The sequence below is a fragment of the Neomonachus schauinslandi genome, chromosome 10 (genome assembly GCF_002201575.2).
Source record: "Neomonachus schauinslandi chromosome 10, ASM220157v2, whole genome shotgun sequence".
NCBI lineage: Eukaryota > Metazoa > Chordata > Mammalia > Carnivora > Phocidae > Neomonachus > Neomonachus schauinslandi.
Window position 1 is genome coordinate 48,403,617 of NC_058412.1, and position 20,639 is coordinate 48,424,255.

A 20,639-nucleotide genomic window follows, 5' to 3' on the forward strand; every position below is an offset into this window, starting at 1 on the left:
CCTGACCTCGGGACATTTTAGTTCCTTAAGACAATAAATTTCTCCTTTTGCTGAAGTAATTTTAAGTCAGGTTCCTTAGAACACTGAGTAATTTGCCATAGCAGAACAATTCTAATGTCTCTAAAGCTAAAGGCAAGTATTTCTCTGGCTCCAGCCCATCTGCTATGAAGGAGCTTCACTGTCTCTCAAGTTCTCTTCAGTAAGTTCTGGAGTCCCCAGAAGACTCCCCAGTGTGGTCAGCAAGCTAATATTCTGCCATTTCCTTCTCTTTCACTAGGCTCTGTGGGGGCGAGGAGAGCACCCTTTTCTGCACAAACTGAGTGGTAATCTTGTCTTGGCCATCCAGCAGCAGCTGAAAAATAGTCAATATTGAGGTCAATGATCAACGCACCCTCTTAAGACACTTAAGGTCTGGGTCCAGGGAGCTAAGATCACCTGTGCCCCATCCAAGGGCACAAGGTGCTGCACCTGCTTCTTTATCTTCATAGCTCCACTTATGGGGCACTTGTTTTATGTCAGCACTGTGCTGGGCATTTTACACCCATTCTCGTATGTAATCCTCATAGCAACCTGAGGGATGGAGATAATCACTATATGCCCCATTGAACCGATGAGAAAAACCGAAGCTCAGAAAGTTCAATGACTGGGTCAAGGCTCCACGCTTAGTGACAGAACGGGATTCCAAGACGTGCTTAAGCACTGCCCCACGAAGTGCGTGGATGGGCAGGTGGCCGTGAGTGGGGAACTTAAAGCGGGAGGGGGACGAAGAAGGGACATTTGGGACTGCAGGAAGTTGAAATGAACACTTCGGAAGCTGCTTTGGGGCGCAACTGGGCGCGGTCCCAGGGCCCAGCCAGAACCGCAGTGTGCCACGCGGCTATCCCTGTGGCCAAGGGATTTTCCGCGCCGAGGGAGTGCGGCTTGCCAGGTGGGGGCGGCTGGTGGGGCGGGGCTTCCCTGGACCCGCCCCTTGCCCAGGTGAGGCGCCTGAGACTGGGGCGCGACCGGATGATGCTCCCCCGCAGTGCTCGAGAAGTGTAGGGTGCCTGGCTGTCGGGTTGTCGGGTCAGGCCTGCTTGGCGCCCCGGGACTGGCCGGGCCCGCCGAGCCTTTGGCGGGCGTGGAGAAGGAGGGTGCCGCGCCCTGCCCGGCTCAGGTGTCGTCTCCGGGGGCGGAGTTTGGGAACTGGGCTGCGGGAGATTCCCGGCCCGACCGGCGGGCGGGCGTCGAGGGACAGAAGCGGACGAGACCAGACACAGCCAGGCGGCTCAGGGAACACACCGAGCAGGTAAAGGCGCGGGGCCGTCAGCATGTTCTCGCGAAACCACCGGAGCCGGGTCACCGTGGCCAGGGGCTCCGCCCTGGAGATGGAGTTCAAACGCGGCCGCTTCCGACTCAGCCTCTTCAGCGACCCGCCCGAGGTGAGCCCCACGTCCCTGCCTTCCTTCCCCTTCCCTGGCTCCCGCAGCCCAGGCTGCCTCGGCCCCCCGTCCCCGCCCGCGCTCACGCCGAGGGGCGGAGACGCCGCGGTTCGGGTACAAACCGGTAGTTGTTGACTTCAGAAGCGAGGCGCGGACCGTCTGAAAGTTCATCGGACCCCTCTCAGAAAGCTCAGACACTCCCTGACCAGTTGGGATGACTTGCCTCTGCCTGGAAAAACTCCGGGTTGGCTTCACTGTAAGGGTCCGCAGGCTCGATTCCCAAAATATGCCTGGACTCGACCCCTCCCGGGCATCCCCGTCAGGGCGGTGGGCAGGTAGGCGGGCCCCAGTCCGCTCGGACTCGGCCGGGGCGCCCGCTTCTTCCCCGGCCGCCGGCCCCATGTCACAACCTGTCTCAGCCGTCTGGGACAGCCTTCATCATCATGGACTTCTAGGCCCCGTCTGACCACTTCGCTGAAGCCCTCCCCTAACTGCTCCTGTGTGCCCCTGAAGGGCTGAGTGTGTGTGTGTCGGGGGGGGGGTTCCCTTTTAACGATTTGGGTTATTTACCACACCAGAACTTTGAAGTCCCGCCTCTAGTCTGACAGTTTCCTCCCCCGGCCCACCGCTCTACCCCTTACCGGGTCCGAGCCCTACCTGTTACTCCCGGTGGAGACCTGGGAGTTGCTGAAAGGTGTGGGTCTGAGCTAGGACTGAGAAGGCGAGTAGCGACAGCAAAGAGGCTGTCCCGAGGTCAGCTCTCTTACCCTGCTGCGCCTGGAAAGGGTTAAGTGAGGGGGCCTTCCTCCCGCCCCCCTCTCCCTCCCGGCCGGGATTCCAGGCCTGGCTTCTGCCCTTTCCCCCCAGCCTGCCCAGAACAAAGGCCTTTTCACAGCCACGTCCTGGTGTCCCGGGCCTTTTCTGACTCAGAAGCTAGAGGACCTGGGGGAGAGGGGCTTAGTCGGGTCCCTTACCAGCAACCCCGTGCGGGGCCAGCGTGAGGGAGGGAGAGGCGAAGCCCGGGGACCAGGAGGAGGGGCCTGTGGGCTGGGGCCGCCCCCGGGATAAGTCGGGCCTGAGGGGCTGGAGCAGAGGAGCCGGGGCGGAGTCGCAGGGCCCGCCGGCCGCCGAGAGGAGTGTGACTCCGTGGGCCCGGGTTGGAGGTTGGGGCGGGGGGGAGGTTGCAAAGCTGCAGCTGGCTGGGAATCGGGGCTGGTTTCCTGTCTGGAAGGGAAGGGGCCCGCAGAGGGGAGCGGGGGCCGCAGCAGACAGGCACACCCCTGCCTTTCTCCCTCCCACACCTCCCTTCTGCTGGAAAAGCGAGGTAATTGTGAGCCCAGGGTGGGGCGGGCTGGAGAAGGGCCCCAAGTTGGAAGAGGTGGCCCTGGGGGTTGGGCCGAATTTACTCCTTTGTCCCGCTCCCTGGGCTCACTTTCCCCGCAGGTACTCAGCTCCATCCTTCTGCGAGTGAGAACCCCTCTCCGAAAGCTCCGACCTCCTGCCAAACCCCACAACTCTGTAAAACCAGCCTGAGGCGTCCCCGCCCTGCCCCCTTCCAGCTGTGCCTGCCCCTCAGGCCCTACCCGCACACAGTTTCTCTGTCCGCCGGGCCCGGGATGTGGGCGGGGGCTGGGGAGGGGCCAGAGTTGGAATGAAAGGGCCTTTTTCTTCCACAGCTGGGAGAACAGCTGCCACCAAAGCAAGACTGGACACTCTGTGCCCAGAGCCCCCTCTGCAGCTGGCCTCCCTTCCTGGGACCCTGCTCTTTCTCACCTCGCTTTCCTTTCCTCCCATGCCTGGCTCCCACCAGGGCCCTGGAACAGTGAGTGGTAGGCAAGGAAGGTTTGTCACCGCAGCCAGAGGGGTGTAACAGGAGTGCAGAGGGACGGGGGCAGCCTCTGCCCTCTGCCCACCTCTTTCAAGACCAGGGGAGCAGCGGGAGGAGGAATTGTGGAGCAGCGCGGTGCCTGCCCAGCACCCCCCCTCTGGAGGGGTCCACAAGGGAAAGGGCACTGGGGGCACAGAGATGCAGGACAGATTGCACATCCTGGAGGACCTGAATATGCTCTACATTCGGCAGATGGCGCTCAGCCTGGAGGTAACGCCCCCACCCCCAGAGTACACCTCCTCTGCATGCAACCCAGCCTCAGTTTGTGCCCTGCCCATCCCTGCCGGGGCTGAGGAGGGAGGGGGGGCCTGCTCCAAGTGGGGAGAGGGGACAGGTGGTCCCGTGTATCTTGCGTTAAGTGCTGTGTGTGGACCTATGCTCAATTCTGCCAACCAGAGCATTCTGTTGGCAAAAGGGTCTTTACACCTATTTCTGAAAGCTCTGGGGGTGGGTGTGGATATGTGTTTTGGGCCTGAGGGGTCCTTTTAGGTGTGGGAAGAAGAGAGGACTTCAGTGTAAGAGAGGTTTGCAGGAAGGATATGGCCTTGCTAGAGAAGGAGAAGGGGACTCTGTGACGGGATGTAAGGATCTGATGGCCCTGGAGGTGGCAGGGAGCTGTTTATTCATTTATTTATTCTTAAACACTTTTATTGAACAGCTCCTATATGTCGAGCTCCTTCCTAGACCATGGGATGATACCTCAGTGAACCAGACAGGAAAGGCCCATTCAACTGGGGGAACACAATAAACACGCAAACATAGAAATTATCTCCCGTAGTGAAATGATGATAAAAACCGGGATGTAACACACATCAGGGAAGGCAGCATTCAGTGTGGAGGTCAGAGAAGGCCTCTCTGATGAGATCATGAGCTGAGACCAGAAAGATATGAAGATATGTGAAGACTGGAGGAAGGGATTTCCAACCAGAGGGCATAGCAAGGGCAGAGGCTCTTAAACGAGGCTGTGTTCCAGTTCCAGTGTGGCTGGAACATAGGAGTTGGGGCTGAGATCATGGGCAGAGCCCAGATTAAGGCCTTACACAAGGCCTTTTACTCTAGGTGCGATGTTGGCCCACCCAAAGGTTTTAAGCAGGGGAACAACTCACCTAATGTTTTAAAATAATGGCTTCTATGGTGAATAGGCTAGGTAGGTGTGGCGGGTGGGAGAGAGGAGAGTTGACAAGAGATGGCAGAAGACCACCAGATAGGAAGTTGTTATGGCCTTAGGGGAGTGAACCTGGTGGTGTGGATGGAAGTGCTCATGGTGGAGACAGAGAAGGGCGTGGATTTCAAATGGTGGTGGTAGATCTGACGGGGCTTGTTGATGGGTTGGCCGTGAGTACTGGACATGGATGGATTGGCCTCATGGCAAAGAGAGAGCTCTGGGATGACTCCCAGGTATGGCCAAGCTGGGTGATGTGGCCATTTACTGAGAGGGGGCAGGTGAAGGAAGCTATGGAAGTGACTGCCTGGACAAGGCAAGAGTTTGCTGCTGAGGAAGGTCAGAGGCGGACTGTAAAGAGTCCAGATCAGGAATGGCAATTTATTGCAAGTGTTGCCTCTCTCAGCCCCGGCCCCCACTCCCTGGACCATAGTAGACACTGCTAGTCAACCCTGGCGCTCTTGACCAGCAAGCCCAGACGTGGACTCGAAATCTTTCTCAGCACTTCCTTGGCACAAATTGTGCAGGTTGTTTCCTTCACAAGGGCACCAGCCAGAGGCAGGAGTCCCAGCCTGGTTTCGGGCTCTATCGGGAGGGGACACCTTTATCTAACTTGTTTGCCTAGAGAGGGTTACCTTTTTCTAATATGCAGAAAGGTGCTTAATGAACCCGTTGCGACTCTGATACTATCTATTGTCCTGTATTAGCACATGGGATAAAACCTGTTCCTCCGCACTGTCCAGGTTACTAGTTACATGTGGCTACTTAAATGTATAATTTAGTTAATTAAAATGAAATAAACAATTCCTTGGTTGCTCTAGCCACATTTCAAGATGGCTGTGGAATGTTTCCATCATTGCAGGAGATAGTATTGAACAGAGCTGGTCTAGGTATTTAAATGTTTAAATTAAGCATCCTCTCTGCTCTCCTGTGGCCCCCCCCCCCATGTAATTTTTCTTCATCAGAGGTCTATCCAAGTTCTGGAACAGAGGAGGGGGCTTAGATTTCACTTTGGTCACCTCTCCTTCAGCTAGGGTACAGGCTGAGGATGCTGTGTTCTCTCTCCACCAAACTCAGCAGTCCCCTCCCCCCACTTCCCACTCAAGAGAGAGATCCACTGATACTTCAGAGATTGGCAAGAGAGGTAGTCATGGCAGAGTAAATCCAAGACCTTCTGGAGGAAGCAACTTAAACTGCAAGTAAAGGGAAGGTGGGAGTGAGAGAAAGGTTGTTTTTAAATATGTGCTGGGCCAGGGTAGCGATTAGACTTTCTCACTTAATTCTCAAACAATACTATGAAGGAGGTGGGACACTCCCCCGTTTACAAACAGTCTCCAGAGGCTAAGTTCTCACAGCTAGTCAAATTCCCAAGCCAGGATTTGGATTTAGCCCCAGTGGAGATTCTGAAGGGAACAGAGGTGATGAGAAGCAGAGCAGTAAGTCAGGGACAGAAAAGAATGGGAGGGAGGGACAGGAAAAGACATACACGGAGGGCCTAATGTGTGCTGGGCTTCTGCCCATGACTCATCGTCCTTCAGCCCCTTGGGCCTTGACCCAAGTCCTGCTGACATCCAGCTCTGGGCTCTTTCCCAGGAGAGTCTGGTGAAAACACTGCCTACTTCAGGAGAAAGGGGTGTGTGGGTGGGGAGGGGGGACAAGAAGCTATCCCTGGGGTGGCAAGAAGGGGACAAAACACAGGGATCTAGAAGCAGTGCCAGGATTCCTGAAATGCTCTGCCCAAAGGGTGGGAGCCAGGATTTCTAGGGCCCTCGCCTCCCTGGAGCTGTGGGAGAGTGGATTTGGGGCCAGAGTGGGGTGGGGGGTGGTAGCAGGGGTGTTCGACTCATCCAGGCTGAGCCAGGAGACTTTTTCCACGTCCCCAGTTTTTCCAATTTACACACTCTCCTCCCTCCCCACGCTCCTGGGCAAGGGGTCACCTTGGAGGGCAACCGAAATGCATGAGGGGCCTCCAGCCTCCTGCAGCTCTAGCGGCACCAAGGCCAAGGCCCTTTCCAGGGCGACGTGGGAGCTCCGCGAGGCAATGTTGCACACGACTGGATCTCGTGGTTCTGCTGCCCGAGCCCGGAGCCTTGCCCCGCCAGGCGCAGGGAGGGACTGCCTGCGCCCTGGAGCCCCTCAACTGCTCTCGCGGCAGTTGGGAGCTGATGTCACCGGCGCCCTGAGCGCCTGGGGCAGGGCGGGCGGGGGCACTTGCGACTCCCAGGACCCAGCGCGCCGCCAGCCTTGGTGCCTCAAGCGCAATGGACAGGGCTAGGGAAGGATCCGTGAGTGCTGGGGCCGGGACAAAGAGACTAGCCAGGAGAGGGCTTGAGCACGCTTCTCTGTCCCCACCCTCCCCCCTTCTCTCATCCGACCCTGGTGTTTGTGGCTGAAGCTGGATGCAGAATGGGATGGGGGTTGGCAAGCAGGAAAGCTTAGCTGAGGTGGGACCCTGCTGCACACAGACATAGAGGGGCTGGGGGGGGAGGGGTGGCGGGAGCTGTGTAGTCCGGGAGGGCTTCCTGGTGGAGGGGGCATAGGGACCTGGTTGGCCTACTTCTGAAGGGCCGGGAAGAGAAACTGGGAGAGGGGTGATGAAAGTCAGGCCTAGCCTGGTGGTGGCCCAGGAAATAAATTGTGGAGGAAGAGTGTGCAGGGAGGCTGCACAAGGCTTTTGAAAGCAGGAATTTAGGGTGTTCAGGTCTTGGAGACTTGAAGGCTGGAGCCACCAGGGACAGAAGCAAGTGCACAGTGTGAGAGCTGGTGTGAGGGAGAAGACAGGTTTTGGGTGATCACATTCACCCCCCTCTTCCAGCCTGGTGCCTCCACCTGGGCTTCCTCTCAAACTAATCTCACACTGTAATGCAGTTAGCCTTCCCCCTCCTTTCTGAAGCCTTCCCCATCGCCTCAGCCAGAAGTAGACAGGGTCTGTCTCCTGTGAGCGTGTTTATGCCACGGTACGGCATTTCTGGTGCAGCCATTAGCGTCTGCAGCCCTCACCGCCTGGCTGGGTTTTAAATGTGGGCCCTCAGACAGCACAGGAACGCTCCAGGATTTGTGGGGTGAATGCTACTTCTGCCAAAGTAGCGTCATTTTGAAAAAGCATCCTCACCAGTCACGTGTACCATGTGCTGGGCGCTGTGCTAAGTGCTTTACATTCCTGGCTTACTGAATCCTCACAACCCTAGTGTGTGCGGACTATTTCCAATCTCATTTTATAGATGGAGAAACCAAGTCTTAGGGAGGTTGAGTAAATTTTAAATAAGTCTCTTACCAGCTTCTCAAGACTGGCAGGACTGACTCAGACCCAGGTTTGTTTTATGTCAAACCAGAACTCTCGCCCTCCACTCTCTGCCAAGACCTCCAGAGCTCTTTCTGAGTGAATGTTCCCGAGAATCCTGGTGCCTCTCTCAGTGCCTAAACCACCCCCCCCCCACCCGTATGCACAGCCTATTTAGCCCCTCACTCCTGATCTCCTGCCCCACCTGCCTTCCCATCCCTAATCTTTGCCTCTGTCCTCAACTTCCCAAGCTGAGAGGGCCAGCAGGTGGCAGAGCCCCTAATTTGGAGTGTGTACAGGGTTCTGTGAAGTATGGGTGAACTCTATAGGGGGTATGCTCCTTCTTCACAGATCCCTTGCCAACTAGATGCCCCCCCACCCATCACTTGAGTCTTTGGGTAAACGAGGATGGTCCATTTTCTTTAGTTGGTGGTTCTTGGCCCTGGCTACACCTCAGAATCACTTGGGGAATTTTCAAAAAAAATGCACCCACTTAATTCTTAGAGATTCTTATGCAAGTCTGAAGTAGAGCCTGGTAATGTGTGTGTGTGTGTGTGTGTGTGTGCACGTGCGCATGCACATGCATTTAACTGAGAAGATTTAATTTTTTAAAAAGGTAACACAAGGGGTGCCTGAGTGGCTCAGTCGTTTAAGTGTCCAACTCTTGATTCTGGCTCAGGTCATGATCTCAGGGTTATGAGAGCCAGCCCCACATGGGGCTCCCCACTGGGTGTGAGCCTGCTTGAGATTCTCTCTCTCCCTCTCCGCCCATTCTCTCTCCCTCTCTAAAAAAAAAAAAAAAGGTAGCACAATTTCCAATAGTACAGTAGTAAAGAAAGGTATATGTTAAAAAACAAAATAGTATAGATCTGTTTTCCATTCCTTGGCACCTAGGCCTACAACCGGGAAAAGAGAGTAAAACAGTATTACAGCATGCATACCAATTTTTACTTTTTATTTTTTATTTTTTTTTTGGAGAGAGGGAGGGAGAGAGAGAGCAAGCGAGCCTGTGCAAGCACAAGCAGGGGGAAGGACAGAGGGAGAATTCCAAGCAGACTCCTCGCTGAGCACAGAGCCTGACATAGGGCTCAGTCTCAGAACCCTGAGATGATGACCTGAACCAGAATCAAGAGTCAGATGCTTAAACGACTGAGCCCCCAGGCACCCCCTCACTTCATACGTTTTGACGATTATTTCATGTCTGCATATATATGTCTACCTCAGTCTTTAATGTCTGCAATATTCCATATTCCAGAGAAATGCTCTAACTTATTTAACCAATGCCTGAATGAAGGACTTTTAATCTTGGTGTTTTAAAACAATGTTGCAATGAATATGACTTTGCTCACATGTGTAACCAAATCTGTAGGATAAACTCCTAGATATTGAATAGCTGGATTAGAGGATATGTGAATTTCCAGTTTAATAGATTTTTCCAAATTGTGCTCAAAAGACGCTGAAGGAATTTATACTCCTACCATCAAATGCATGAGGACATCTGTATTTTTATAAAGCTTCTCTGGTTATTATTGGGCAGCTGGGGTTGAGGTGCCTGAAACATAAGTTTCTTAGTTCCTCCTGGGCCACAGCCCACTTGGGGACCGGAGGATGCTTCAGCCTGTCTCCAGCTGACATTTCCTTCTCATCCTTTTCCCCACTCTGTCTAGGACACAGAGTTGCAGAGAAAGCTAGACCATGAGATCCGCATGAGGGAAGGGGCCTGCAAGCTACTGGCAGCCTGCTCGCAGAGAGAACAGGCTCTGGAGGCCACCAAGAGCCTACTGGTGTGCAACAGCCGCATCCTCAGCTACATGGGCGAGCTGCAGCGGCGTAAGGAGGCGCAGGTGCTGGGGAAGACAGGCCGGCGGTGAGCACGGGGGAGGCAGGCCTTACGGCGGGTAGTGGTGCAGGGTGTGTATGTTCGGCGTGTGGATCACCCTGAAGATGACTTCCCCATGAAGCCCCGTCAGAAGCCTGGGAGACCCCTTGGTCTTTTATCACCACAGTGTGCTGCCCAAAGGTGCACTAGTGAGTAACTAGGGCTGGATTCAGGAAAGCCAGTGTATCTGGTGCAAGGCTGGCAGGCTGAGGGGTTATAATGTGAAAGTGCTAATTTGCTAAGCCCTGCCTGTGGTCTGATGAGGCAGGCTGGCTGGCTTCTGGAAAGCTGATTTTCTCCAAGTCAATTCACCAGATGGCCAATTTACCATAAACTGACAATAGTGTACCTGAGGTTCACCATCACGAGCAGTGCTTAAGAAAGGAAATAATAAAAAAATGTTTAAAGGAACACCTACCCATTCACATAAATTAGATCATGTATTTTAAAAGAGGTCAGCTTTGGATGTGAAACACCAGCTACACTGACATTAGATGCTGCTGATCTGACAAAGTTGCAGTGAAATGGTTGAGGTGATGCTCTGGTAAAACTAAAATGTTGGAGACAATACCTGGCAAGTTTATCATCCTGAGAATTGGCCACTTTTGGTAAACTGATCATTTGGAAAACTGGCTTCTGGCAAAGTAAGCCTGTTTGACCCCACAAGGCTGAGTGGGGACAAAGTCACAGCCACTCACTGGCATGATGCCCATCCCAGTTCTGCCATGAAGGCTGCCACAAGGAGAGGTTGCCCGGAGCCCTCCAGAGCTCACCCATGAAGCCCCCAGGGGAAGGCAGATAACCTTTGTGGCTTCTCCACAAAGCTAACGGGCAAGCAGACAGGGGGGCAGTTCCTAATGTGAATTTGCTGTCTCCTGAGAGGCAGCCATCAACAGGCTCTGCCCTGCCCAAGTCCCCACACAGCCTACACAGTGTGGGGTGAAGTACACCCCAAATCACTGACAACTAAATGCATTGCTCTCAGTGCCACATCTAGCTTAAGGTCCTACTAAGTTGCTAATTACATTAGTGGCATTATGAATTTGTATGGCTAAGCTGGCTGTCACCTTAGCAGAGACACGTGCTTGATGAGTCCTGTTGAAGGGAGGGGAGGGGAGAAAGGCCAGGTGTCTGAGGCCCTGCAGTGGGGGCTAAGGAACTTGGGGTACTGGGAAGGCTCAGCCTACCCAGGGACGGTAGAGGAGAAATCAAAGCTGAGGAGGAGGGAAGAGAGAGGTTTGTGGCAAATGGAACACAGATGTTCTTTACTTGGGTTCTTGATTTTCCGACTGACCCAGTACCCTCCTATATCAAAGAAGTGATAATAGGTTGAAGAACAGCCTCCCCTATTGTTAAAAAGAAAGTCTGCAAATTCCAAGTCTGGGGTCTAGTGGAGAAGAGCCCTTGAGGAGTCTCTCTGCAGGCACCTGTTCCCTCAAGCCTCACTTGTGCCTGGCAGGGGTCTGGGGGAGATGGGCAGAGAGGGTGCTTGGAGGGCGAGGAGCCTGGAGCTTGTACTGCCTGTGAGCTAATGTGCCTCTAGTGTCCCCAAGCCCAGCAAAGCCCTGGGTTCAAGTGACAGCTCTAACAGTCCCTCAGCCCTGCCCTCTCAGCCTGGCTGGGGACCTGGGGGCTAGGCCCTGGGCTGCAGGCATCCTAGAGCCCTTGGGAACCGGGATGGGGTGGCAGGGGGAGCGGAGTAATGTCTAGAGGCCAGGCCAGGATACTGTGATTTGCCCACAGGCCTTCTGACAGTGGGCCACCTGCTGAGCGCTCCCCTTGCCGAGGCCGCGTCTGCATCTCTGGTAAGAGGCACAGAACCCCCCTCCCCTCCTTCCCCCCAGCCGCTGGCATTCCTTGCCCAACCACAAGATCTCCTGCCCTGTCTCAACATCTCTTCCTGCCCCTCTGCCCCTCAGACCTCCGGATTCCACTCATGTGGAAGGACACAGAATATTTCAAGAACAAAGGCGGTGAGTTCCACACATGCTGGGACAAATTGAGGGGAGTGACCTGAGGTTGGAGGCTCCTGTGGGGCACTGTCTTTACCAGTTTGGGCCTCTGTCCCCAGACCTGCACCGCTGGGCTGTGTTCCTGCTGCTGCAGCTAGGGGAACACATTCAGGACACAGAGATGATCCTGGTGGACAGGACCCTCACAGACATCTCCTTTCAGAACAACGTGCTCTTGTGAGTGCCTCGTCCCTGTGGCTCCCTCCTTTCTCCACTCTGCTCCAGTCCTTGGATGGAGCTGCAGGGGAGGAAGGAAGATGGGCCTCACCTGGGGAGCTGTCCTATACTTGCACCACCTCCATCTTCCACCCCCACCCATCCCCTCATGCCTCCCCGGACTTCCCCAGGGCCAGCCTCCTCTCTTCCTCCCACACTCCTATAGCACCGAGGCAGGGCCAGACTTTGAACTGCGACTGGAGCTGTATGGGGCCTGCATGGAAGAGGAGGGGGCCCTGGCTGGAGCCCCCAAGAGGCTTGCAACCAAACTCAGCAGCTCCCTAGGCCGCTCCTCAGGGAGGCGTGTCCGGGCATCGCTGGAGAGTGCTGGGGGTTCGGGGAGCAGTCCCATTTTGCTCCCCACCCCGGCTGTGGGGTAAGGCCCTATATCCCCCCCACTGCCCTCAGCTGTGTATGTCCTGGCTACGGGTGGCCTCTGAGCTGTGTTGAGAATGCAGACCTCCTTTGCACTGCTGCCACAGCGTGCAGACCTACATGAATGAGCAGGGGCCACACAGCTGGGGGGCACCCTGGCCTGTGCCCTGGAGCTGGGCCCAAGTCAACCGAGAGGACCAGGAGGAATGCAGGGAGAGCTAAGTTCAGGGGTCCTCAGTTTTTTGCAGCAGCAAATGCATCTTATGTTGACAGAACAAGTGCCCTGGTTGGAGCAAAGTAGCCTGGGTCCTGCAGGGTTGCCTAGTGGCGCCTGGAAGCACCGAGTGGAAACACTGGGTCTCTGAGAAGCAGTTTAAGACGCTCTAGGGCAGTGACTTTGCTACCTTTGGGGACAGACAGGAGGTCAAATTCCGGCTCCACCACCTACCAACTATAAATTATGGGCACATTTCTTAACTTCTCTAAGCCTCAAGCTGTCTCATCTATTGACGAAACAATGCCACCAATCTCCCAAGGCTGTCGTGGGAATACAGTGGGATAACATATAAAGCACAGGACGCGGCACTTAGCAGAAGCTCGGTCAATGTTCCCACCCCTGTGGGGGAGGCAAGCTAGTTTTCTGTGGGACAACCTGAACAATGGGGCAGGTCTGCTCCACCCTCAGAGCTCCTGCCGTCGAGGACGCCCATCGCTGGGCTGAGGCCCACTTGTCTGTCTGTCCTGCAGTGGTCCTCGTTACCACCTCTTGGCTCACACGACGCTCACCCTGGTGGCAGTGCAAGATGGGTTCCGCACACACGACCTCACCCTCGCCAGCCATGGTGAGTATGTGTTGTGGAGGGGCGGAGACGCTGGACAGTAAGAGGGGCTGTTGGATGGTCCCTTCTCATTCCCCACCCTTACCCTGCGCTTCCTGTCCCCCAGAGGAGAACCCTGCCTGGCTTCCCCTTTATGGTAGCGTGTGTTGCCGCCTGGTGGCTCAGCCTCTCTGCATGACTCAGCCTACCGCAAATGGTACCCTCAGGGTGCAGGTGAGGGGCCCTGAGGTGTAGAAGGGAACATGGAGAAGGCAAAGAAGAGTTGGATCATCTAGGCACCGAAGGACTATTGAAAAATCAAGATCTGGGTGGAGGAAGGAGGGTTATGGCAAGAAGACAGGAGGATCAGACACAAGGGTGGGCAGAAAGGAGCAGACTGTCATTGGGGGAATGGGAAGAAGGGTGTTGGGGGTGTGATTCCCCCAGGAAACCTTGAGTCATTTATGCAGCAAGCTGGGGAGCTGCAGGACTGGGCGCGAGTGCATGGAGTCCTGAAAGGCACAAGCCTCTTCTGTTACCGGCAACCCGAAGACGCAGACACTGGGGAAGAGCCGTTGTTTACTATTGCCATCAACAAGGTGATGGGTCCCTTGGCGGTGAAGCTACCAGGTGCCAGGGCCCAGGAGCGTCTCCTTCGGGTCCCAGGAGGGTGGGTGCAGAGAGATGGAAGTCTAGCCAGCTGCTCCTAACAGCACTACACCCAGCTTCAGGGCCGGGAATGTTCTCACTGGCGTCATTGGGAAAGGCTCTCCTCACCAGCTTCAGCCTCTGCCAAGTCCCACAAAGAGGGTCCCACGGTCAGTTTAGGATTTTCATCCTCTTTCCGCCTTTTCCCTCAGATTCCAGTCTGCATCTTCTTCACCCTTTCCCGGCTTTCTCTCGAACCCAAGTCCAATGACCCCTCTTGATTTCTGAGCCCTTTTGCTGGCTTTCCTACCGACTTTTATGAAAGTACTGAGGGACATTAGGCCTCAGCATTCCTGCTCTCCTCCCTCCGTGCCTTCCGTGCCTCACTCAATCCCTCTTTCCCTGTCTCTGTCTGTTCTTCTTTCCTGAGGCTGCTGTATCTCATCCCCAGTCCTTTCCTGCCATTCCTTCCGGCTCTGCTCGATAGGAGGCAAATGAGAGACCTAACCAGCTCCTCCTTCTAAGGCAGGGATGAGCAAGCCTGCCTGATATCACTGCTGACTTCTGTGACCAAGGTGAAGGTGGAAGCAGGCCCCTTCTTTCTCCTTCAGGAGACTCGAGTGCGGGCAGGGGAGCTGGACCAGGCTGCAGGCCGGCCCTTCACCCTGAGCATCAGTAACCGCTATGGGGAGGACGAGGTGACACACACCCTTCAGACAGAAAGTCGAGGAGCCCTGCACAGCTGGATGGAGGCTCTGTGGCAGCTTTTCTTTGACATGAGTAAGAGGAGGGGGCTGGTTTGAACCTTTGGGAGGGATGGGGTTTATTTTTATCAAAGGCCTCTATTTCCAGAAAGTGTGGAAGGGAACGTAGCAGGGGAGAGGATGGCCTGGCCCTTCGGTGTTCCTCCTCCCACCCCAGTCCTTGCTCTCCCTTCAGGCCAGTGGAAGCAGTGCTGTGATGAAATCATGAAGATTGAAACCCCTGCTCCCCGGAAACCACCCCAAGTACTGGCCAAGCAGGGATCCTTGTACCATGAGATGGGTGAGTGAAAGTACACTACGGGAACCTGATGGGAAGTGGGGTTGGGGGCTTCAAGGGAGCTCAGATAATGGAAACAGAAAGCAATAGGCTGAGGCAGAGTTCTGGGAACCCAAGGTCCTCTCAGTCCTTTTGTCCTTGTTTCTCTTCTCCAGCCCTTACAGCCATCTCCACCAAAGTTCCAAACAAACCCCCAAAGAGCCAGATTCATTTCATGGATTTCTTTCCTAATTTCTTCTTCTCTTGTTTCCCTCTCTGCATGTGGATTCCTGTCTCTTCCTCTGACCCTTCACTTGCCTGGCACTGCTTTCATTTTCCTCCTCTTTCTTGATTTTTTTCACCCACTTCTGCCCACCCCCTCATCTCCGTCCCCCCTGCGCACCGTATCCCATAGTTTTATCAGAGCCCGTGGCTCTGGGGGGCCCAGGTGAGGGGCTTCTCCTGCAGGATAACACAATCTCGGCTGAGATCCGGGCTTTGCTTTCCTCCTATTACAGTGACAGGTGATGATCAGGGCTGGGCAGGCCTGAGGCCTAAGCTCTGACCGGCCCCCTCCCCTCAACCCCTTCCTGGTGTCACAGCTATTGAGCCGCTGGATGACATCGCAGCAGTGACAGACATCCTGGCCCAGAGGGAGGGCGCAAGGCTGGAGACACCCCCACCCTGGCTAGCAATGTTTACAGAACAGCCTGCCCTGCCTAACCCCTGCTCACCTGCCCCAGTGGCCCCAGCCCCAGCTCGGACCCACCCCATGCCCTGGGGGCGACCCCGAACATTCTCCCTGGACGCTGTCCCCCCAGACCACTCCCCTGGGGCTTCCCGCTCGGTTGCCCCTCTCCCGCAGCAGCGATCCCCAAGGTCCAGAGGCCTCTTCAGCAAAGGCCCGCCCCGCACTTGGCTCCAGTCGCCAGTATGAGAGAGAAAGGTGCTGGCAACAGGATCTGGCCAGAGGAAGAGATGACCCGTGTGCAGCTGGGCTCAGGATGCGGCGCTGTCAGCAGCAGGTTGGCCAGTGTGGCCTCCCCTTCCTCTGCTGGGCTGGGGTAGGCTGGGGAGGGGGGAGCAGAAGCCCCTCTTTGGTTGTGGTTGCCAAGGTGCTGAGGGGCTCATTCCTGGGACTGGCTGGGACCCCCTAAAACCCTTCCTGGGAGAAAACTGGAACCAATCCTGCCCTACCTCCCTGCACTAACCAGCTTTGAGGATGGCACTGAAGAGCCTTGGGAGGGAGTGCACCTCCCTTGTGACTCTCACATCAACCATTAAAGTTATTTAACAGCAGTCCTCACCTGGTTCTTGAGGACAGGTTGCCTCTCCGTTGGTCTGGGCCTGCCTCATCCCTTCATCTCTGGAGTTTAGTTGACCGGTAGTCGGGAAGTATGACTGTGATACTGAGTAATCAGACAAGGGCTGGGTGCAGGGGTACTTTATAAATCCCACAGGGAGAAAGGCGGGCTGCTCTTCTCTCACACGCTGCTGAATCTCAGGATCTCAGCAAGGTCATAGCCAGTCACAGCAAAGGAGCTGCCAGCAGGGTCACAGAATCGGGCACCACACACCTGGGTGTCAGGTACACACTCAGCATGACAGTGCTCCACCTGGGGGAGAGGAGGGCTGCTCAGGGCCTGCCACCTCAGGCTTGGGCCCCCCCCTTTCCACTCCTCCCACAACACACACCTCAGTGTGGCCACTCTTTGGGCTTCTGCTCAGCTTCCAGATGTGTACAAAGGTGTCCTCGGCTGCAGAGAGAAGCTATAAAAACAACAACAAAAAAGGTGGTAGGATGGGGGCATTGGCACGTGCTGACAGGGGATGTGTATAGGCTGGAGTGCCTGGCCCAGGTGCCCAGGGAGAGGGCTCCACTGAGTAGCAGACAAGCCTGTGGAGTTCCTCTCAACACCCCAGTACCAGGAACACAGGTATATAGGGATGGAGGGGGAGACTGACCTTGCCCACCTCGGGAGCCAAGTCCAGGGCACAGATGGCCCGGGCATGGGCGCTGATCTGGACGTGCAGAGTTCCCGTACTGGCCTCATAGAGACGCACTTGCCCATCCCCGTAGCCTGCGGCTACTGTCCCATGCCACAGCTGCACGGAAGGGCACGGGACCCTGCAAGGGTGATAACCCACTTTATTTTCCTCTGACCCCTCAGGAAGGCATCAGCCCCCTTCTGCCTCACCTACCCAAATCCTGGAATTTGGGTCATTAATTTGAATTCAGGCCCTGACCGCCAGACACACAGCAAGCCTGAGTCATCTGCCGTCACCATGTCAGCCATGCAGTCCTGAGGAGAAAAGCGGGATCAGTCCTTCCCTTCCTCCACTGCTGGGTCCTGTATACAGGGCAGGGGGGAAGGGAGGCAGCATTTGCATCTTTGCCTGTCCAGGGAAAGGGCAAAATGTGGAGCCCTCACCAGCTGAATGTGGGGGTTCCCTCAGGATGCATAAAGTGCCTCCCTTGCATTCCTTAGAGTCTCACTCCCCCTGACCCGACAAACCATGTGTGAGGGGCAGGGTATATAATTGTCCTTACTGGATGGATGATGAAGCTGAGACCACAGTGTTATGATCTGGAGGTCTTGCAATGAGCCAGTCACAGTCATGACTAGAGTCCAGGCCTCTTGAAACCTCCAACCCCAGGCAACCAACATAGCCTCTGGGCCCAGCCCTGGGTCAGGTGCAGTGGAGGATATGAATTAGAACATACATACCCCATTCTCAAGAGGTTTGTAATCCAATTAGGGAGACAAGAGTTGTCTTTGAGGATAGTACCAATTCAGGGCTCAGCCAAGGGAGATCAGTGGGAGCAGGAATAGGGGGATGGCTTCCCGAAGAGAGAAGCACTGGAGGTGGGCCTGAATAGGTAGGACTTGCCCAAGTCCAGAAAAGGAGGCTGCACATGTTAGAGTTGGAAAGCATCTTAGACACCATCTGTCCCAACTCTTCAATTCACACCAGTATTGAAAAGTGTTCATGAACTATTAAATGCCATGTAAATGGAAAATCAGTCTTCATCACTGGACTTGAGGTTGCTGAAACCTGGGAAAGGGCGGCAGTGTCCCCAAAGTGATCCAACTGCTTAGCGGTGGAGTCAAGACTTAAACCCAGGTCTGCTGTCTACCAAAGTGGGAAGGCTCCCAGGCTCACTGGAATTGGTAGGGGGAATCCACTCACCTGTCCCTGGGCAGGCTCGGTTGCAATGTCTGTGACTGATGTCTGGTGCCCAGCCAGCTCTTCACTCAGGACAATGTTGGGACCCTTGGCTGGGATGTCAAACACCAGTACCCGGCCCGACCACGTTCCTGCGGAACCAGTGCCCCACTGATGGTTTCCTGATCCTCCCGAGTCTCCAACCACCACACATAGCACTCCCTCCAACCCAGAAACCTTTGTAACAAAACCACCAGTCACTGCTCCAACAGCTCTACTCCTCCATTGACTACCGTTATTCTGTCTTATCCTGCCCTTCTGAAGCCCTCCGTGGCTTTCTGGAGTCTCTATAAGAGCCCCCTTCACTCCCACCCTTCCCTCTAACCCTCAAAAATTCCCTCAAACCTTCAGCATCCTCCTGGCCAAAGCCCACACCCCTATACCCCAGCACCCCCCAATGCCCTGCCTTTGGCCCCCTCACCCACACAGATGAAGTGGCCACTGGAAGCAATTCCTCGAGCAAACACAGCCTGTACTGAGTATGAAAAGGGAAAACTATTAGAAATAGCACCTCCTCCGGCCCCACCAAACACTGCGTACCCCCATCCCACTCAGTCCTGCAGGTACCTGGAGACACATCTCCAGAGTCCAGTGCGTGCCAATAGACCATGACAGAGCCATCCGACTCATACATCTGGAAGACAAGAGCAAGGATGGGGGCACAATCCAGCTGACCTTTGCTGAGCTATGCTGAGTATTTCACATACTCATGTTAGCCTTAGCCCATTTAATCCTCAAAAACAACTCTGGGAGGCAGGCACTACTTTTATTCCCATCTCAGGACACTGAGGCTCTGAGAAGTTAACTAAATTGCCTGAGGTCATACAGCTAGTAAAAGGGCAGGTATTGGAGATGGCACTTGGGAATCAGAAAAGATGGAAGGAATGAAGATGAGAAATAAGGAAGAATGGGCTAACGTGACAAGTTTGTAAGTGTTTAGAGGCAACTGGGGAAGTGTTTAGGGGCCTGGGGGAAGAGTTGAGAAGACTATAGTGGGGGAGGGTAGGAAGCTCTCCTTACCTGTATTCCTCGATGTGAGGTGAGTACCAGCAACACTCGGAAGGGGAGGACACACCAATGGACCTAAAGGGAAGTGGCCCAGAGTAGGAAGAAGTGGTCAGAGTGGAGGATAGGAGGACTCAAAAGAGTGAAAAATCAGAGGGTTAGGGAAGGCCTATTCCTTGAGGCTTGGAGAGGAAGGACAGAGATGAGGACTGGGTTCAGCAACACCACTCTCAAGTCTATGCCTCACCTGGGTGATAAGTGGAGGGTTCACTCCAGCTCCCTCCTTAGCGTGGAGCTGGCGCTGGGCCAAGGGCACACCCTCAGGAGCAGCGCTGAGAAGCTGGGCGCTGGGTCCATGGACTACCCCAAAATGTGTGAGGTTGCGGGAGGGTACCTGCAGCACACTGAGGTTGTTGCACAGGGCTGCAGCCGAACATCGAAGGGGAATAGAGCGCTCCCGGCGGAACATCCTAGCGGAGAAAGGCCCGAATCACAGGCGCCCCGGAAACACGACAGTGGTGATTCCTGCGGGAGGAATGGGGGATGCTGTCATGAGGCACTGAAGGAGACCATTGGAGTAGGTCAGGATGTGATGGGGAACCCAAGGACGGCAATAGGGGAGTCTGGCGTGGGGACGTCTTGGGGAACGGGAAAGGGGAGCCCCAGGGCTGAGTCAAAGGGGCGATGGGGGAATCCCAGAGGAGGAACGGTGATGGCACAGGACCCGATGGCCCCAAGCGCCCGAGCGAAGGCAGATGAAGCAGGGTAGCCCCCAGACACTTCTTCGCTCAGCTGGCTCCCCGAAGCCCCCGGCCAGAGGTCACACCCGCAACCCCAGGGTCGCTTGCCTGACTCCGGGAATCCTTCGGTCCCTGCGAATCCGCCGCCACCATAGAGACGACGCACGTACGCACGGCCATTGGGCGGGGCCGGGCAACCCAGACAGGCAGAGCGCGGCGCGGTTGCCAGGGCAACCGTGGGCGGGGCGAGCCACTCTACGCTAGGTCAGCCGCTGGGTGTGAGGCGCCGTTGCTAGGGCGACGGTTAGGCGGAGGAGGCTGCAGCAAGGCAGGGAAGCTGCCGAAGCCCCGGGGTTGGAGCGACAGCTGCGGCGATGGCTCACGAAGGCTCGGTGAGCTTCAGCTCCGCTAGGGGTGGGCCAGAGCCGGGACCTGCCTTTAAGGTCGGTGTGGGGAACCGTGGGTCGGCCCCGCGCCGGCCGTCGCCTGCCCACCATGCGGGCGTTCATGGTGACCAAGGAAGCCACGTCGGTCTTGGGCAGAAAATCTACACCTGCACCACGCACACTAACACGCTTTGTCACACTCGGAACCTGAGGGAAAAAGTCAAATGTATGGTGCAGAGCGCAAGAACAGGAACTGACTTTGGAAGCAGCTATGCATGTAGTCTTACACTGAGGCACCCATTCAAATGGATAAATCAGAATTGGTCAGGCACTGGGGAGAGGCGTTGCTAAATAAACTCCCTTTCAAGGATTTTAGGAGGAAGGAATGGATTAAACAACTCTGAGGCTGCACTTGAAAGTCAAATTGTTTAAAAGCCAAGAATTTTTTTTTTTTTTTTTAAAGATTTTATTTATTTATTTGAGACAGAGAGAATGAGAGACAGAGAGCATGAGAGGGAGGAGGGTCAGAGGGAGAAGCAGACTCCCTGCCGAGCAGGGAGC

At 55.3% G+C, this 20,639-nt stretch overlaps 3 protein-coding genes across 4 annotated transcripts in view; 2 read left to right on the forward strand and 1 right to left on the reverse strand.

Moving 5' to 3' along the window:
• The first annotated feature begins 1,205 nt into the window (after nt 1–1,205).
• On the forward strand, nt 1,206–16,013 carry RTKN (rhotekin). Of its 2 annotated transcripts, none has more exons than XM_021699075.1 (12): nt 1,206–1,421; nt 9,419–9,618; nt 11,374–11,435; nt 11,550–11,603; nt 11,702–11,819; nt 12,025–12,234; nt 12,981–13,075; nt 13,179–13,285; nt 13,522–13,650; nt 14,311–14,479; nt 14,639–14,743; nt 15,322–16,013. In XM_021699075.1, the coding sequence occupies exons 1-12, from the start codon at nt 1,311–1,313 to the stop codon at nt 15,654–15,656; spliced, it is 1,695 nt and encodes a 564-aa protein (XP_021554750.1). In that variant the 5' UTR covers nt 1,206–1,310; the 3' UTR covers nt 15,657–16,013. The 2 variants fall into 2 exon arrangements, with proteins under 2 accessions (XP_021554750.1, XP_021554751.1); XM_021699076.1 differs by lacking the exon at nt 1,206–1,421 and adding an exon at nt 3,443–3,519.
• Nucleotides 16,014–16,157: 144 nt separating this feature from the next.
• On the reverse strand, nt 16,158–19,884 carry WDR54 (WD repeat domain 54). Its single transcript, XM_021699184.2, has 10 exons — nt 19,801–19,884; nt 19,200–19,477; nt 18,968–19,030; nt 18,515–18,581; nt 18,369–18,422; nt 17,912–18,039; nt 16,922–17,022; nt 16,685–16,847; nt 16,415–16,489; nt 16,158–16,335 (listed from the first exon to the last, which is right to left on the reverse strand). Exons 2-10 carry the CDS (start codon nt 19,419–19,421, stop codon nt 16,204–16,206), a joined length of 1,005 nt encoding a protein of 334 aa, XP_021554859.1. The 5' UTR covers nt 19,422–19,477; nt 19,801–19,884; the 3' UTR covers nt 16,158–16,203.
• A 182-nt stretch (nt 19,885–20,066) lies between these two features.
• C10H2orf81 (chromosome 10 C2orf81 homolog) overlaps nt 20,067–20,639 on the forward strand; it is a 5,529-nt gene continuing 4,956 nt past the window's right edge. Inside the window, exon 1 of the mRNA XM_021699219.1 lies at nt 20,067–20,084. Within this exon, the coding sequence (XP_021554894.1) occupies nt 20,067–20,084 (18 nt within the window). The remainder of the gene's footprint in view (nt 20,085–20,639) is intronic.

Bases quoted from the DNA above. Each gene is read 5' to 3' on its own strand.
- RTKN (XM_021699075.1), top strand. From the start codon at position 1,311: ATGTTCTCGCGAAACCACCGGAGCCGGGTCACCGTGGCCAGGGGCTCC. The intron at 13,651-14,310 runs GTGATGGGTCCC...TTTCTCCTTCAG, and splicing joins TTACTATTGCCATCAACAAG to GAGACTCGAGTGCGGGCAGG. The intron at 14,744-15,321 runs GTGAGTGAAAGT...CTGGTGTCACAG, and splicing joins ATCCTTGTACCATGAGATGG to CTATTGAGCCGCTGGATGAC.
- WDR54 (XM_021699184.2), bottom strand. From the start codon at position 19,421: ATGTTCCGCCGGGAGCGCTCTATTCCCCTTCGATGTTCGGCTGCAGCC. The intron at 19,031-19,199 runs GTGAGGCATAGA...ACTTCCCTTTAG, and splicing joins ACCCTCCACTTATCACCCAG to GTCCATTGGTGTGTCCTCCC. The intron at 16,848-16,921 runs GTAGGTGAGGCA...TCACCCTTGCAG, and splicing joins ACCCAAATTCCAGGATTTGG to GGTCCCGTGCCCTTCCGTGC.